Genomic DNA, 17,870 nt, shown 5'->3' on the forward strand with positions numbered 1-17,870 from the left:
TGTCAAAGTGGTGACATTCCGGGTATTAGTTTGTGGAGACTAGTTTCCTTAAAACCAAGGAAATGGCATAACCACAGAACGTGTGGAAGTTTGTCTCCCAGTAATAGAGAATTTATGTTTTATTGATCCAACAAATAATTATTTTCATTTTCCGAAAATGATCAATACGCTTTACGAGTTACAATAAGCCAGGACATTGAACAAAATCAATCGGGTGCAGAGTGCACCGTTAGCTGCATGAATTCTATTGTTTGAAAATTAAATAAAAGCATGTATTATGTATAATCCATTACGACAGATTGATTGAAATAAGGACAATCATTATGATCGTTGATTGGAAATGGAAATTTAGTTTATTAAAGGTAGTTAAAAATGATGCTAAACCATTAGCGCCAAAGACAAAATAAACTGATAAAAGTGATTTTTAAAGTTAACGTAAGGCATGGAGAATCTACAAGATGGATGTCGCGTTTTGCTGTTTCTCATTTCAGGTAAGCAATACCATTGTCATCCTAACATCTTCATCAACATAGCAATCTTGATAACCATCAGCTGTAGTCACAGCGCCCACACTATAACCACCGTCCCAATCATCATCATCATCATCATCATCATCAGCAGCAGCAGCAGCAGCATCAAAAACGAATTTTACAGGGTGAGTGGGATTTTATGTAATATTGTCCGAGTGAACTTTTCATTTTAAAATGGTAGAAAAATAGGCATATAAAACACCAAAATGCACCATAGCTCAATCTAGGCATTTACTTGAAGGTCACCCAAACTTCTGAAGATCATTTAGAGTATATATTTTTCTGTATATATATCTGGAACGGGTCAAAACTCTTATTTTCATCCTCGTCATCATCATCATCATCATCATCAGCAGCATCATCATCAGCAGCAGCAGCAGCAGCTGCTGCTGACATCATCATCATCATCATCATCATCATCATCATCATCACCATCATTATGAGTTCTGTTAATAGTCTTGTTTAGTTTATCCGCGATTATATAAGATGCTTATCTGATAATACCACTAATGATCATGTTAAATTTTCGATGCCTTGTGACCTCAGACAATTTTAGTATTGTTTAAAGCGGTAATACATGTTGATTAACATATCTAAATATGGAAATGAATTGATCAAAAATACGTTGTGCATTAAGTTATTACTATGTTTGCAACAGTTTTTAACCTAATACGAAAATGATATGGGATCACGAGGTAAATTCATATTTATGTTTCTGATACCTTAGCAGCCTTTAATTAAAACAACATACCACGTCGATTTGTCCAGGATCCTCAATACTTATTTCAGATTGCAACTATGCTCCGAATAAACAAAATTATGCTATTTTTATTTGCCAAAATGAATACGCAATGCGTATTTCTGTTTTGTTTCAAGTACTCCGAAATGGATCGGAGTGAACACAGTATATAATATTTAGAGATGGCATCGAGTATTAAAATTGGTACTCGAGTACTCGGACGATCTCTTCGATACTCGGGTACTCAATTACTCGGATACCTTGCCTTTTAGTTTTCGGGAAAGACAAGTCAGTGTATATACATGTATCGTTCATGTATTTTGTGCGTTAGTCGTAATCATTAATCAAAACTGTCATTTAATATGTACCTTAACAGAAAAATCACTAAAAAGAAAACTATTTGGTACTCGGGTAATCGGATGATTAATCGGGTACTCGAGTACTCAGGTACTCATTGTCATTCCTAATAATATTGGATGAACTCCAATTTTGAACTGTCCCGAGATTAAATTAAGTTCAAGGATGGGGTTTTCATCACGTAACTTAGGGGCCTTTTGACTTGCGCCCTTCCCTCCGATACGAAACCTTTTGGTTTAAAGTGTTGCTAGAGGGTGTTGAGGGTAGGGGGTACTCCTCCAATACAATTTTAACCATTTCTAATCTAATGATGCATTTTGGGCTTATTGCATTACTTTGTTTTTATTGTATTGAAATTTAAAGTAAAACTTGGACAATCTTAGGGGGGTCCGGAAGTTCCCCCCCGACCCCTTCTGCTCCGGGATTAAGATGATAAGCATTGGTAACCGGTGCAATTGCGTATATCTAATTTACGTCTTAGGCCATACCAACTCTTTGGTTTTGTTTAACATTAGTCCCAGACCTAAAAACAAGAAATCCAAACAAATTAAATTAAATTAAAAAATCCAAGAACATGAACCCTTTAGTTTAAAAGCAAAATTACAGTCTTGTCATTGTTGATACTTTTCATGGTGATCAATAAATACTGAATGCAAATAACAGCGTGTAACCTGCAATCATAACTCTAAGGTTATGATCATCATTAATAGTGCAAAACAAGAGGATTTTTCGTTTCAAAACCAGTCCTTCAATACTCCATACATGAATTTAGCCCAAAAACCCTTTACTTGCATATGTAGGGCAAAAAGAAATACTCAATAAAAAATCAAACAAAATACGCATTGTTAGCGGTATACGAAGTAGTACTACGTTATAGGATATTTGCATATTAGTTGAAGAACAAGAACCAAATTTCCTCGCTTAAGTTCACATGCTCTTAGTTGGCTCGGGTTATATACGTCCACGAGGTGTATATATCCAAAACGTACTGTCAATATACTATGGACTATACCGTTGGTTATTTTCAGCGCATGTTGCTAGCGCTGGTCAGTGCTGCAATGCTTACACCGATTACAAGTTCGAGTACCACGACGCCAAGTGGTGCAGCTCCTACTGCTGCGGCACCTCCTCAATCGGTGGCATCTTTACAACATCCTTGAGGATCCTCGAATGTTGTGATAACTTCCTGTTAACAGCCAGTTCTGAAGACACCTCAGCGATGTGTCCGGACTTTTTTGCCCAAAATGTGTATGTATTTAAAACACATTCTGAATTTGTTGTCTTTAAGATCTCCGTATCACATAACACTTGTGGCCTTTTACATTATCTGTGTGTAATTATTTTGATTCAACTCAACACTGGAGCGCCCAGAGTTGTTTAACACATAGAGGAAACGGTTAAAAATAAAACAGAATAATATAGTGGACCCTTTACATGTTTAAAATAATTTGTATTTTTGTAAGTACATCTAATTTGTCTCATCCCCATATTGCACATCCGCATACACTATAATATGACCCGAATGTTTTCAACCTTTCACGGTCTTTTTTTCATGTCGCCTTAGTTGGGTACCCATCCTGATCGCAGTTGGCTGCCTGGGATCTCTGATCTGTCTGTGTGTAGTGATAGCATGTTGTGTCAAGGGTGGCAATCGGACAGGCGTCGTGGTTCAACCTGCACAACCACAGGCCAGTGAGTACATCTACCATTATTGTTTGTTGATGAACATATTAATGTTTGTTCCATTATTGAAATTCATGTACATTTTCCATCGTTTTTGTCATTTCCTAATTTATGGAACCGACAGTGCAAATAACATTTAAGCGTGTTGTCCGTCAGCGTTGTAGCCAGTGATAAGGTTTGGATAAATGAGATACAAACTTTGGTACTGTGATAACAGTTGAATTAACTGTAAAGTAGTGGGGTGAGAGCGGTCTAGTGGAATATGTGTCCGCCTCTCACCCAAAAGGTGGCGAGTTTGAATCCAACGCGGAATACATGTACTTTTTCATGGTCTCTCAGGTGGACACCAGTACTGGTTTCTACGCAGGAAACAGATATATAAGATGTCATTCCCATTCATCAGAGGTTGATTAATGATAAATCAAACATGTACGAGAATGATATGCGATCAGCTTTTGTCATAATCTAATTGCTGAGCAAACGATGTAATTTCTTCAACCAAGTAAAATTTCAATTTCTTCCTTTTAACTAATTATCAATCATTTACCAGATTTGATAATGGTTGCCGGAGGTTACAATCCTGAATACCCACAAGGCCAATATGGAGCTCAACAGTACCCCCAAGGCGCGTACCCGACCGGGACCAACGCAAACGTCTACCCGCTTGAAGCAGCCTACCCGCCACTCGTGAACGGAGCAGGCAACTAAAGTGCTCATTTATCAGAGGTTTGATAATGGAAAAAAATGTACGCATAGCATCATATCTCTGGTGTACGAGAATGACCAAAAAGTGCAGAATCTCCATTGGGTGCAGATGAATCAATGATGTTAGCAATGTTTCTAGTTCCTATCCAGACACTATGTTCCATACTTTTGCATTATTTCCTTGTGTGTTCAATGTTGAAAATTGTGTGCATAAAATGTAGATGTATTGCTATATTCATAGAAAGCATTGGCTTAAATGCATACTTTTGTTGATTTCACATAATGCTTGATTAATTTGCAAAAATAAAAGTTAAAAAAAATAAAAAAATATCCACATTGTGCATGGCTGGCTATTTATTGATCGTACTGCAGCAATGTCATGTCCTTTTTAATCCAAGGTACATTTACAATACTATTACAACAGTCTTTTGGCGGGGCAATGTAGTTACATTTATATTGCAGACATTTTGAAAATACACTTGAAATTATTCAATACCCAAACCAAAATAGTTTCAAAAACTACCGTGTGTTTCCCCCTTAATCGGAATGATGGCGGGCAGCGTCGTTTTGGCAAAAATGGAACAAAATACTATTATATGTTTCATATTATGTTCAACTTGTTTTGAAACCTTTAATTTAACAAATCTATCGTTTTATTCATGAACGGCACTATATTGCTACAATTGCTAAATGTTAAGAGGTCAATGCTCCTCAAAAGGATTTTTTACCTGGGCAGGGGAAAAATACATTCTTTTTTAGCAGGGGAATGGGGTGGAAAACAATGAAAAACTCATACCGGCAAAATACTGGTACCGTTTTATCAATAAATATGTGAAATAGCACAGTGCATACAGTGTAATACTAAATACAACAGTGTAATACGAAATACAGAGTAAAAGACACTTATTACCTGGTAAAGGAATACAAATGAATTCTCTAAAAAATGCATACACAAAACGTATACCATGTACAAAAAAAAACATGCAACAGACTGAACCTTTACAGTATGTAATGGTTTTTATTATTATGCAAGTTTGTGTTAATTAGTAACATGTGATCTAACTTAATTAAGTAGATTATATTGTTAAGAACTATTGTAGAAAGTCTAAATGCAATACATAAAGTTGTTGCCGATTTATAACCTTATGTCTTCTTCAATGCAAAACCATGACCAGAATTTCAAAGTTGAATAATAAAGGGCCATTATTTGCAATATATGAAAAGACAGAGTTATTTTACATGATTAATGAAGTAGTTTGGAAGGATGGGAACACTTGTCTAAGGTTCCAATGCAATACATGTACATACTGTTAATGTATAAATTAAGATTAGATACATGTTCTTAAATGTGCTTACATGCAAAACCATAACCAAGCTGGGTGAGCAGTATATCTCTTATCTTCTTTGAATAGTAAAGCATGAAATGAAAGGACAGTTAGTATATAAACAAACCCCGCAGATCATTGGAACTTAAAGTTACAGAGATAGATTATGAGTCTATAACACTTTGGATCATAGTTTCTTTGAATCAAACAACAAATCACAGACAAGGGATACATGATCAGATGGGTATTTCAATGAAGGAAGGCGTCCTTCCCCAACTTCTTCCTCTGACGGAAGATCCAAGATGGCCTTGACCTTGAACCCTGAGTACCAAATGTAGTCAATGGTGTGAGTCACTTCTCCTTTTGGCCGAATTTTCCATGTGGTAAATTTTGGTTCGGTTTTTCCATCCTCGCTCAAGCTTGTATAAACACTATTGAGATTCAAGTCCTTCATGATTTGATACACAGGTTCTATTGGTTCAGCATTAAAATCCCCACAGAAAATAACCGGATCGTCACTGCAATTTGTTTTGATGAAGTCCGCAATGAACTCTCCCTGCTTTCTTCGCTGTTCACTGAAGTCAGGTTTAGCCTTTAGATGTGTCACACCAACATAAAATGACTGCGGACTATCAATCTTGGTCTGAAACTGGCCAAAAATCATGACCTGGTTTGTTGGCTTGCCATCTATCTTTAAAGAAACAGAATTTGAGTTACTGAGAATCAAAGCTGATGTTTTATAAAACATAGCACACCCATCTGCTCCCATGTTATCAGCAAATTCTAAACACGGTGATTTAGGCTTTGGAATGAAGATGCCAACATATCCAAATGGGGCAAGATTTTCTGTTAAGAAGTCAAACATGTCAACCTCCTCGATGCAAAGCACTGTTGGTTGGTATCGTAGAATCTCTTGTAGAATTCTGTTCTTTCGTATCTGCCACTGCACCGCCTCTTTTGGACATTTTATAAAGTTTTTATCAACTCCAGACATAGCTGAAATAGGATATACGGTTTAGAAATGAGGCTTCAAAATGTTAAGTAATAACATGTACTTTTTAAGCTCTCAATAAAGAGCAACATGTATAATTGTAATGATATTATCTATTTGGTAAAATATTTATCATGTAAAATTTGCCATTGTCTGCACATGTTTTGTTACATACATGTTTAATTTCTGGGTTTAAAACCTTACCTTGCGCCAGGACATTCCACTGCATAATTCTGACAGGGTTTCCCTTATTGCTAGCTTTTGAGACCCACTGACGTTGCAACAAGGGAGGTAATCCCTGTGTTTTTACTTCAGCTTCGAGATTCCTCATTATCTCCCCTGACTGACTCGCCATTTCTGAAGAAAATGGGAACAACTTTGGGGTATTTTATAAAATTTTGTTATAGCACGGACCTAAAATATGTAAATGTACCTGGAGTAATCAAATTGTACGGTTGTCTTAATAATAATATAATGATGCTTCTTTAAACAATCAGAAAAAAACAGGCTTTAAGATCTGACACAGATTACAGAACAGGCAATAAATAGCAAGTTAATAATAATATGTACCAATACAGTACTGAATTTCCACTCCAAACCCAAATATATTTACACTTAATGTACCTGCGTTTACAAGAAAACATGAATAAAATAAGGCCTATGAATAAATGTTATTAAACTGTGTAATTAAAATTATTATCATAATATATCAAAATCACAGAAACTGTACGGTCAAAAAGAGTTAAAAGTGCAGTAAAAATAGCTGACAATACAAAATAGGTTAGTCATTCTAAAATGCCGTCCAGGCCTTTTTTTAATGATGGTTAAAAAAAAAGCCTGGACGGCATTTTAGAATGACTACAAAATATGTGAACACATGTAAAGAAATGCCACGCCCACTTATTAGTTCTGGATTTTAACCTCAGTACAAAGCTGCCACGATAGAGAGATGGATAGATAGATAGTTAAACTTTCAATGCTTTTCATCAGTCAACTTTATATAAATTAAATGAAGAAAAATACCTGCTTGACAACTGAGGTAAACACAACTTCAAAAGGAGTGTTGAAAAATTATTGTGTTGTCAAAATTGCAAATGCACAGAATTCTCTCCCTTTTTTTCAAAACTGCCATTGATTACACGTATGGAAACAACGTATTTATTTGTATGAATGGTCACATTGTGCACATATATATTTATCTGGATATTAATTGGGGTTATTGTTACAAATAATACATCCATTTATGAAATTTCCTATCATCATGTAAGCAGAACGAACAAAGATCGAAGTGATGACGAAACATGGAACTTCAAGTTTAGAAGCGTTTGTAATTGTTTTAACAGACAGCATTGTTCTTTATTATATTTGAATTCACTATTATTATATGTTTTTATTGTTATTTATCAGTTTTAATGCCCATGATGTATGTATTACTATCAAAGATATATACTGGTTAAACCAAGGAAAGTAAATGTTGAAGATGAACAGTCTGCTAACTACAGAGGTACAGTAAATTAAATTACTTCATTATAACCTGAAATAGACTTATTCTGCTACAGCTTTTTACCATTATTTATAAAACATGGTTATGATTGGTCTACATTAATACCATCATATAACAATAATACAGTTTCTTGGTAATATCCATTTAACAGACTGACACACCACATGACATAAATACTCTTATGAAGCAATATATTTGTTAAAGAAAAAAATGAGATAGTGTTAGAGCCTTATACTGTCTTTTGCATTTACTCAAATTGTTTAACCTTCAGTTATAATTTTCAAACCACTCAAGATTTTATTTACTGTGTTATTTTTTTATTTGTATACATGTTACTGTGCCACTTCACCCAATTAACTAGCTGCATAAGATTCAATTTTTGATAGTAGATATGAAAACCTGTGATCTGATCTTTTGTCAGCAGTCTTAAATTACTGGTTTCCAGACAGTTGCACAAAAAATACTGATTTTAAGAAAAAAAAAGATTGTCAAAACGGTCAATCTGTGAGAGTGCAGCTTTTAAGTAGCTACGGTAAGTGTTTTTTCCATACTTTCCCCTTAATAAGAAATGCAAGAAGTGTGCCATTATGTCATGTTTAACAAGAATAGTCATAGACTGCTCTTCTGTCTCAGTAAGATCTATCTGTCTTAGAAGTTATAGAATTATACCCACATGTTAGACATGAGCATATGTTTTCTGGCAATATGTTAACCAAGTTTCATATGAATACCTTGACCTGTGGTTGAGTGTGTTATGAATATCTCTTTAGCTTGATTTTCTTCAACAAGACATGAGCTGAAAGAGGAGAATAACTCTGCTTATATTTAACTAGAGTTACATGCTTTATAAGCCATGTATACATATTATATAGAACCGCTGTCCTTAGTTAAAAATAGTAGTTTTTGCACAATATGAACTTGCAACAAAATCATTGCAATACATTATAGTGATTTACAGTTTCTAACATGTACATGTATGTTAGCACAAGTAAAAAAAAGAAAGACCATATGATTATAAGGGAACATTTATTAAAATAAATTACATAAATAAAATTGGTTTCTTTAAGAAAGGGTGATACAAATATATAAATATATATTCCAAATCCATCATAGATTTTGAACTTGAAAGTTTACAGGAAAATTTGTGTCATTCATTTTAAAACATGTATATTCCTTAACAGTCCATCAAACACGCAACCATTGGGCAGTGCGTTGTAGATAGCCGCCAAGGAGGTATATACTGAAATCAAGCTCCGTAGCTGCACGTTTCATTGGGGTCAGGCTTTTTGGAGGACAGTGCTGGTACTACTAATATAAAAAAAACATTGTCTGAACTGGAATGAAATAATATAAGAATTCTATGTTACTCAGACATCCAGATAAAAATATTGCAAGAAAAGAAAAAAACAATAGAATTTTTTCAGGTATACTCATATGTAGACAAATTAAAAAAAAAAAATAAACAACATTTAAAATGTAAGATATAGGATGAAAAACATAATATATTCATTCTAAGTCTACCATTTCTACCTCAAGAACATTATCCTGCCAAACTTGGACTGCATGAAAGATTACACTTCTTCAGAGGCGGTGCTCCCTTTGCTGGAGTATTTGGACCAGCAGTGGTTCAATTCCCAATGCTGGACTGTGGAGGAGCGGTTTGTCTTCAGACAAGCTGTCTGAACCAACAATGATGTAGAAGGTAAATTTGTTAACTATGTTATTGTGAAGAAATAAAAGAAACTTTAAATTAGGTTTAGGCATAGTCTGCGCAATATCAAACTACTTGAAATACCCCAAGTCAATATTTAATTGTGGGGATGTTCTTGCATACATTTTGACTAGCTACTGGGGATGTTTTGTCCAAAATGGGGATGTTTGATCATAGGATGTTTTGACCTGGGGACTTTTGGACTGTATATCCTTGCTAATAGCTTATTACAGTGATCATTTTACCAAGCAACAATTTAATATGACGGTTGTTCAAATTTACGGAATTTTAACATTGAGGGAATAAATTTTGTTGTTATAGTTTTCACTTTTGACCTGGGTCAAGTACACATTATCATATTTTTAAAATGTTAAAATGTTAAAATTCGGTGAACTTGCTGAACAACCCGTTATATATATAATGGTCAGTTACCTTCTTTACTAACCTCATGATTTATCCTAAAATAAATCATCTGAATCATTGTAAAACATGTGATTTGATGTCTGGAAATGCCTGAATCAGAACTAAGTTGATAATGTACATTTAATATACATAATATCTTTATGAAACTATACAGTCTATTGATATATTCTTGGTTCTGATACTATTAATGTTCTGAATCTGAATTCTCTTGTTATAATGTGATTTAGGTTAGTTTTTTTCATCTTATCAAAAATTCATGGTCTATCACATTAATGTCTGTTTTGGTAAAATAAAATTAGGTGAAATGTTTGATGGTTAGATAATTTACTGTTTGAAAAGATTCATTACCAAGATCAAACAATACCGTCTGTCAATCATTCCCATAACAAGGCTTTTGAGATGAGTTTTTGTTGCTATATAAGACCATTTTAATAGGAAAACGTTTTCTATGTATAATTTTGTACCATGTTTAAGTCTCAATTTTGCATTTTCCTTTTTGACATGAATTTAATTGTGCAAGTAACTACTTTATTGTAAAGTACACTACGGTTATTTTATATCAAATTAAGTATTAAAGTAACAAGAACAATCTTCTGTTTTTGATATAGTTATTTACTTGATAAAAGTTTGAAATACTTGAGGCAATATAATTACTTTTCTTTATTTATGATAATGAACATTTTGTAATTCTTACCAGTTTTATTATATTTTAAGACCATTTAAGAACCTTTCCTTTACCTTGCTTTAAAGTTTTTAAAGTTCAAATAAACTGTTCATATCTTTTTGGAAACATAATACATATACCTTCTGTAAGTATATATGCATTGTGGATGTGTTACCTGTATGTTGGAAAATTAGCTTCTGTAGCTGAAGATGTTTTTCTCACATGCAGCATTCCATAAGGCTTCTGTATATCACATGCAGCATTCCATAAGGCTTCTGTATATCACATGCAGCATTCCATAAGGCTTCTGTATATCACATGCAGCATTCCATAAGGCTTCTGTATATCACATGCAGCATTCCATAAGGCTTCTGTATATCACATGCAGCATTCCATAAGGCTTCTGTATATCACATGCAGCATTCCATAAGGCTTCTGTATATCACATGCAGCATAAACTAAGGCTTTTGTTTCTAACATCCAGCATTAACTAAGGCTTTTGTATCTCACATGCAAAATTAACTAAGGCTTTTGTATCTCACATGCAACATTTAATAAGGCTTTTGTATTTCACATGCATCATTAACTAAGGCTTTTGTATCTCACATGCAACATTAACTAAGGCTTTTGTATCTCACATGCAACATTTAATAAGGCTTTTGTATTTCACATGCATCATTCACCTAAGCTTCTTTTTTTTATCTCACATGCATCATTCACCTAAGCTTCTTTTTTTATCTCACATGCATCATTTACCTAAGCTTCTTTTTTTTTTTTATCTCACATGCATCATTCACCTAAGCTTCTTTTTTTTTTATCTCACATGCATCATTCACCTATGCTTCTTTTTTATCTCACATGCATCATTCACCTAAGCGTCTTTTTTTTATCTCACATGCATCATTCACCTAAGCTTTTTTTTTTATCTCACATGCATCGTTAAATAAGGTTTCTGTTAATCACATGCAGAATTAACTATGAACTTTTTTTATATCTCACTTGCAACATTAACCTATAGGCTTTTGTATATCACTTGAAGCATTCCATAAGGGTTCTGTATGTCACATGCAGCATTAAGTAAGACTTCTTTATCTCACATGCAGCATTAAGTAAGGCTTCTTTATCTCATATGCAGCATTCAATAAGGCTTTCATTATCACATGCAGCATAAAATGAATAATTTGTTTCCCTAATGCAGTATTAAATAAGATTTCTGTTTCTCACCTGACTGTAGAATAAAATAAGCGCTGATCACATGCAATATTAACTAAGTCTTCTGTGTGTCATGTGCAGAATTAACTATGGCTTCTGTATGTCAGTTGCAGAAATAACTATGGCTTCTGTTTGTCACATGCAGAATTAACTAAGGCTTCTGTATGTCAGTTGCAGCACTAACTATGGCTTCTGTATGTCACGTGCAGCATTAACTATGGCTTCTGTATGTCACGTGCAGCATTAAATATGGCTTCTGTATGTCACCTGCAAAATTAACTATGGCTTCTGTATGTCACATGCAGCATTAACTATGGCTTCTGTATGTCACATGCAGCATTAACTAAGGCTTCTGTTTGTCACATGCAGCATTAACTAAGGCTTCTGTATGTCACATGCAGAATTAACTATAGCTTCTATATGTCACATGCAGCATTAACTGTGGCTTTTGTATGTCACGTGCAGCATTAACTATGGCTTCTGTATGTCACGTGCAGCATTAAATATGGCTTCTGTATGTCACCTGCAAAATTAACTATGGCTTCTGTATGTCACATGCAGCATTAACTATGGCTTCTGTATGTCACATTCAGCATTAACTAAGGCTTCTGTTTGACACATGCAGCATTAAATATGGCTTCTGTATGTCACCTGCAAAATTAACTATGGCTTCTGTATGTCACATGCAGCATTAACTATGGCTTCTGTTTGTCACATGCAGCATTAACTAAGGCTTCTGTTTGTCACATGCAGCATTAACTAAGGCTTCTGTTTGTCACATGCAGCATTAACTAAGGCTTCTGTATCTCAGATGTAGCATTAACTAAGGCTTCTGTTTGTCACATGCAGCATTAAGTATTGCTTCTGTATGTCACATGCAGCATTAACTGTGGCTTTTGTATGTCACGTGCAGAATTAACTATGGCCTCTGTATGTCAGTTGCAGAAATAACTATGGCTTCTGTTTGTCACCTGCAGCATTAACTGTGGCTTCTGTTTGTCACGTGCATAATTAACTATGGCTTCTGTATGTCACATGCAGCATTAACTATTGTTTCTGTATGTCAGATGTAGCATTAACTAAGGCTTCTGTATGTCATGTGCAGCATTAACTAAGGCTTCTGTATGTCACATGCAGCATTAACTAAGGCTTCTGTTTGTCACATGCAGCATTAACTATTGCTTCTGTATGTCACATGCAGCATTAACTAAGGCTTCTGTATGTCACATGCAGCATTAACTAAGGCTTCTGTTTGTCACATGCAGCATTAACTAAGGCTTCTGTTTGTCAGATGTAGCATTAACTAAGGCTTCTGTATGTCAGATGTAGCATTAACTAAGGCTTCTGTATGTCATGTGCAGCATTAACTAAGGCTTCTGTTTGTCACATGCAGCATTAACTATTGCTTCTGTTTGTTAGATGTAGCATTAACTAAGGCTTCTGTTTGTCACCTGCAGCATTAACTAAGGCTTCTGTATGTCAGATGTAGCATTAACTAAGGCTTCTGTATGTCATGTGCAGCATTAACTAAGGCTTCTGTTTGTTAGATGTAGCATTAACTAAGGCTTCTGTATGTCATGTGCAGCATTAACTAAGGCTTCTGTTTGTCAGATGCAGCATTAACTAAGGCTTCTGTATGTCAGATGTAGCATTAACTAAGGCTTCTGTATGTCACCTGCAGCATTAACTAAGGCTTCTGTTTGTCACATGCAGCATTAACTAAGGCTTCTGTATGTCAGATGTAGCATTAACTAAGGCTTCTGTATGTCATGTGCAGCATTAACTAAGGCTTCTGTTTGTTAGATGTAGCATTAACTAAGGCTTCTGAATGTCATGTGCAGCATTAACTAAGGCTTCTGTTTGTCACATGCAGCATTAACTATTGCTTCTGTTTGTTAGATGTAGCATTAACTAAGGCTTCTGTTTGTCACCTGCAGCATTAACTAAGGCTTCTGTATGTCACATGCAGCATTAACTAAGGCTTCTGTATGTCAGATGTAGCATTAACTAAGGCTTCTGTATGTCACATGCAGCATTAACTAAGGCTTCTGTTTGTCACATGCAGCATTAACTATTGCTTCTGTATGTCACCTGCAGCATTAACTAACGCTTCTGTATCTCAGATGTAGCATTAACTATGGCTTCTGTTTGTCACTTGCAGCATTAACTAAATTGCTTCTGTATGTCACTTGCAGCATTAACTAACGCTTCTGTATCTCAGATGTAGCATTAACTAAGGCTTCTGTTTGTCACATGCAGCATTAACTAAGGCTTCTGTATGTCACCTGCAGCATTAACTAAGGCTTCTGTTTGTCAGATGCAGCATTAATTAAGGCTTCTGTTTGTCACATGCAGCATTAAGTATTGCTTCTGTATGTCACATGCAGCATTAACTAAGGCGTCTGTTTGTCACATGCAGCATTAAGTATTGCTTCTGTATGTCACATGCAGCATTAACTAAGGCTTCTGTTTGTCACATGCAGCATTAAGTATTGCTTCTGTATGTCACATGCAGCATTAACTAATGATTCTGTTTGTCACATGCAGCATTAACTAAGGTTTCTGTATGTCATGTGCAGCATTAACTAAGGCTAATGTTTGTCACCTGCAGCATTAGCTATTGCTTCTGTATGTCACATGCAGCATTCACTAATGATTCTGTTTGTCACATGCAGCATTAACTAAGGCTTCTGTATGTCATGTGCAGCATTAACTTAAGGTTTTGTTTGTCACATGCAGCATTAACAGAGATGTATTACATGCAGAATAAAATAAATATTCTGTTTCCCTCACGCAGCATTAAATAAGTTTTCTGTTCTTGAGGAATTGAGATAATATTGATTGTTCTTTTCTTTGGATTTCACTGAAAAAATATACACATATAAACTGCATGTTTTAAATTTCGCTTTCATCATTACATCCTGTTTAACATTGATAATCTAAATAGTAAAAATGAATCTTTAAACATTATTGCAAAGTCACTAAATTTTAATTTACTCACAAGATTCAAATGTATCTGGCTTTAGGATGATATGATTGAAATCATTCACATAAGTAAATTATGTTGTCACAGACCATTGAGTTAATGGATATGTGTCTGTTATTTTACATTAATACAGACCTAATGTCTTAATTCTGTACAATGTTTTGAATCTTTTGACAGTGAATAATTGAGTATGATATCTATTTCCCTGCCTTTTTATATCATTTTTGATAGTTGCACATAAGGATACTGGCGTGCAGAAATGTGTTAAATTTTGATATTCTCCAAAGAACAACTAAAGGTCTTTATGTTTATAGGGTCAAATACAAAATAAAAATCATTTCTTCTTAAATGTGGACAAAATGTTGTAACAATGATAACGCATTAACACAGGTTAATATATAAGCTATTATTTGACATATAAATATAAAAAATATAACATAAAATGGAACAATTTTTGGCTAGGGATTACAAAATTCTGTCTTAATAAATATCTGCCAGTTGCTGTTTTGTGTTTGTTCTATAAAAGTAGATAAAACAAATAATTTAAACAAAGATTTTTTTTTTTATTTCAAATATAAAGTCATTGAACTAGTACCTTCAATGTGCATGGTTTGAATTTAATGATACAGGAACTTGTCTCCACTTTGGTCTTTATTTGTGTATGAATTCTTTAAGCAATACAGAGGCAGTTTCATTTTTTCAGACTTATAAAAATGTTTTGAAAATTATTTCACACCCACACAATATTGTATGTATATCAAATTCCTGAACAAGCGAACACATACATGAACTGTCACAAGAACACTCTTGTAATTTCAGGATCAAAACGAGGGTAGGAAAATCCACCTCATGTGTTCATCGTGTGAACCAAGGCCATACAATTCTCATCTGCTGTTTCCCACCGACCCTGGTTAGGGCCTCAAAATGACCAGGCAGGGCTTTTCCAACATAGACTGTTTCCAGGGCCTCCATGCACGGTCTAGAAGGATCATCCTTGGATGCTAATCCAGTGCTGGTTGGAATACCAATGACCATGGTAAAAAAAACATAACCATGATAAAAACCTTGTCAGGGCCTCTCATGAGGTTATGGTTTATTTTCCCTTAATTTTTTTTTTTCAAATTATGATTCCAGGATTGTTTTTATTTTTGAATTTTCGCAGAATAATCCTAAACTTGTTCTTAATCGTCACAAAAAATGTGTAAGTTATTCGAATGAACTAAATACATGGTACTACTGGCAGACATTCGGATGAAAGTACACATATGAGTGACAATGAGTGACAATGGGCACATTTGTAGCAAGGTTCATATTTCATGTACTTTAATAATAGTTGATTTATGGCCCTTCATGGTATGAGAACATTAAATGACCTTGACCTTTGCTTGCCATGCTTATGTTTGCACTTGTATCTTGTTCTCATATTGTTAAATAGATACAATCTTTCTTCAGTATTCACATATAGACCCCCTTGTTTTGAGTCCATGTTATATTTCATTTTTTGATCAAGATAATCTAACCCTTCTTTACTGTGTATATATTGCAAATTCACCCAAACTAGGCATAATAGTAATATCGAAGTACATTACTTGTATATCATTGATTGTTTAATGCTTATTTTTTCTCTTTTCAGAGAGATAGGATTGTCTATGATGATAGAAATTTGACTTTCAAAGATAATAGTTTGCTGATCATTGATAATCTCTGACAGGACTTTGAAAGGTTATTTCGCTAAAGATGTGGAGATTGGAACAAAAAGAGAAATATGATCTCACAATATGGATAAGAGTGTTGGAATTGAATAAAATGGGGTTAGGAAAAGTTATCAGAGTAATCATTATTGTAATAACTTCATTAAATCTTGTTACAAGTTACCATATAGACATGATATTTCGGAACATACTCAAATTGGTTATTATTACATGAATTGCAAATTCATGAAATTGTAATTATTTTAAGTATCAAATTGAAATGTTATTTATAATAAGTGTGCTTTTCATTTCAATTCTATTAGCATGATTGTATAACATTCTATAATAAAAGTCTGCCAATTGGGCTGATTATTTACCTATAAAAATTCATGCACTAATTGAGAGTTCACTGTTGTTGTTTTTTTAAAATGTAAGGACTGAAAACTTACTGTAAAAACTGAAGACACTCAAATGGAAAAGATGATTTAGTTCTTCTTTATAATGCCCATTTCATATGAAATAACGAAAAAACAACAACTTGAATTTACTTGATAAAATACTTGTACTTATGTTAAAATTATTGATTTAAAAATATTTGACCCAGGACCAGGTTGTAAGATTACTGTGAAAAAAATCAGAAACGTGCCATTTTCCTAACTAAAAAATGGGTAAAAAAGAAAAATGTGTGGTCATAATTTTATATAAAGCAAAAAATGTTAAAAGATTAACAGATAATGCATTTCTTTTTTTTCAACCTTAGTAACAAAATGTCATAAAACAATCATTCTGTATCAATATTAAAAAAAATGAAGGGATCATGCATTAAAAAATATTTTTAACTGATCTTCAGTAAGCAATAAGTCATAAACTATGCACTCTAATTTCAATTATGATGGAGAAGCAATATGATCAAACGAGATATATTTTGACTTTTATAAGTCAACACTTTGGTCTTAAAACCATTTTACAAGACATCCAGAGGTATGGTGTGAAAAGTGAAATTAATTTATTGTCGCTATCTCAAAGATCACTTCACCTTTCAAATAATAAAATTTCAGTTTTAAAAAGCTTAAATTATAGAAAATTACTTAATTGGATTAGAGCTTTTTTATGACCATGCAATCCAAAAATTATCTTTGTTGAAATCAAACACTTATTTTCTTATGCAAGACAAGTGCTTAATTAAGATGTAACATTTTTGCTTTAGAAAATTACCTAAAATTCATGTCTGAATTTGTTTTTGATATCAGGGTATTGAAGCATTTATGTCACTTGTTTTCCCATGAAATGTCTTTGATGTTTTCAGTTTCTCCTTCTTTTGATTGAATGCCAAGGTTTTGAAAAAACAA

General features: G+C 34.0%; 3 protein-coding genes across 7 annotated transcripts in view; 2 read left to right on the top strand and 1 right to left on the bottom strand.

Annotated features, from left to right (window-relative positions):
* The first annotated feature begins 235 nt into the window (after positions 1-235).
* LOC128226525 (uncharacterized) lies at positions 236-4,326 on the top strand. Its single transcript, XM_052936448.1, has 4 exons — positions 236-491; positions 2,655-2,874; positions 3,191-3,318; positions 3,860-4,326. Exons 1-4 carry the CDS (start codon positions 443-445, stop codon positions 4,015-4,017), a joined length of 555 nt encoding a protein of 184 aa, XP_052792408.1. The 5' UTR covers positions 236-442; the 3' UTR covers positions 4,018-4,326.
* A 485-nt stretch (positions 4,327-4,811) lies between these two features.
* Positions 4,812-7,419, bottom strand: LOC128228288 (nocturnin-like). Its single transcript, XM_052939512.1, has 3 exons — positions 7,354-7,419; positions 6,535-6,687; positions 4,812-6,335 (listed from the first exon to the last, which is right to left on the bottom strand). Exons 2-3 carry the CDS (start codon positions 6,683-6,685, stop codon positions 5,527-5,529), a joined length of 960 nt encoding a protein of 319 aa, XP_052795472.1. The 5' UTR covers positions 6,686-6,687; positions 7,354-7,419; the 3' UTR covers positions 4,812-5,526.
* Positions 7,420-7,471: 52 nt separating this feature from the next.
* The window catches only part of LOC128229020 (protocadherin-7-like), a 29,218-nt gene continuing 18,819 nt past the window's right edge, over positions 7,472-17,870 (top strand). For 3 of the 5 annotated variants that reach the window (XM_052940647.1, XM_052940651.1, XM_052940648.1), the window contains exons 1-4: positions 7,472-9,136; positions 9,420-9,536; positions 15,650-15,866; positions 16,464-16,641. The gene's annotated coding sequence lies outside the window, so the exon portion shown is untranslated. The remainder of the gene's footprint in view (positions 9,137-9,419; positions 9,537-15,649; positions 15,867-16,463; positions 16,642-17,870) is intronic. The other 2 variants (XM_052940649.1, XM_052940652.1) reach the window with 2 other exon arrangements.

The sequence above is a fragment of the Mya arenaria genome, chromosome 3, assembly GCF_026914265.1.
Source record: "Mya arenaria isolate MELC-2E11 chromosome 3, ASM2691426v1".
Lineage (NCBI taxonomy): Eukaryota > Metazoa > Mollusca > Bivalvia > Myida > Myidae > Mya > Mya arenaria.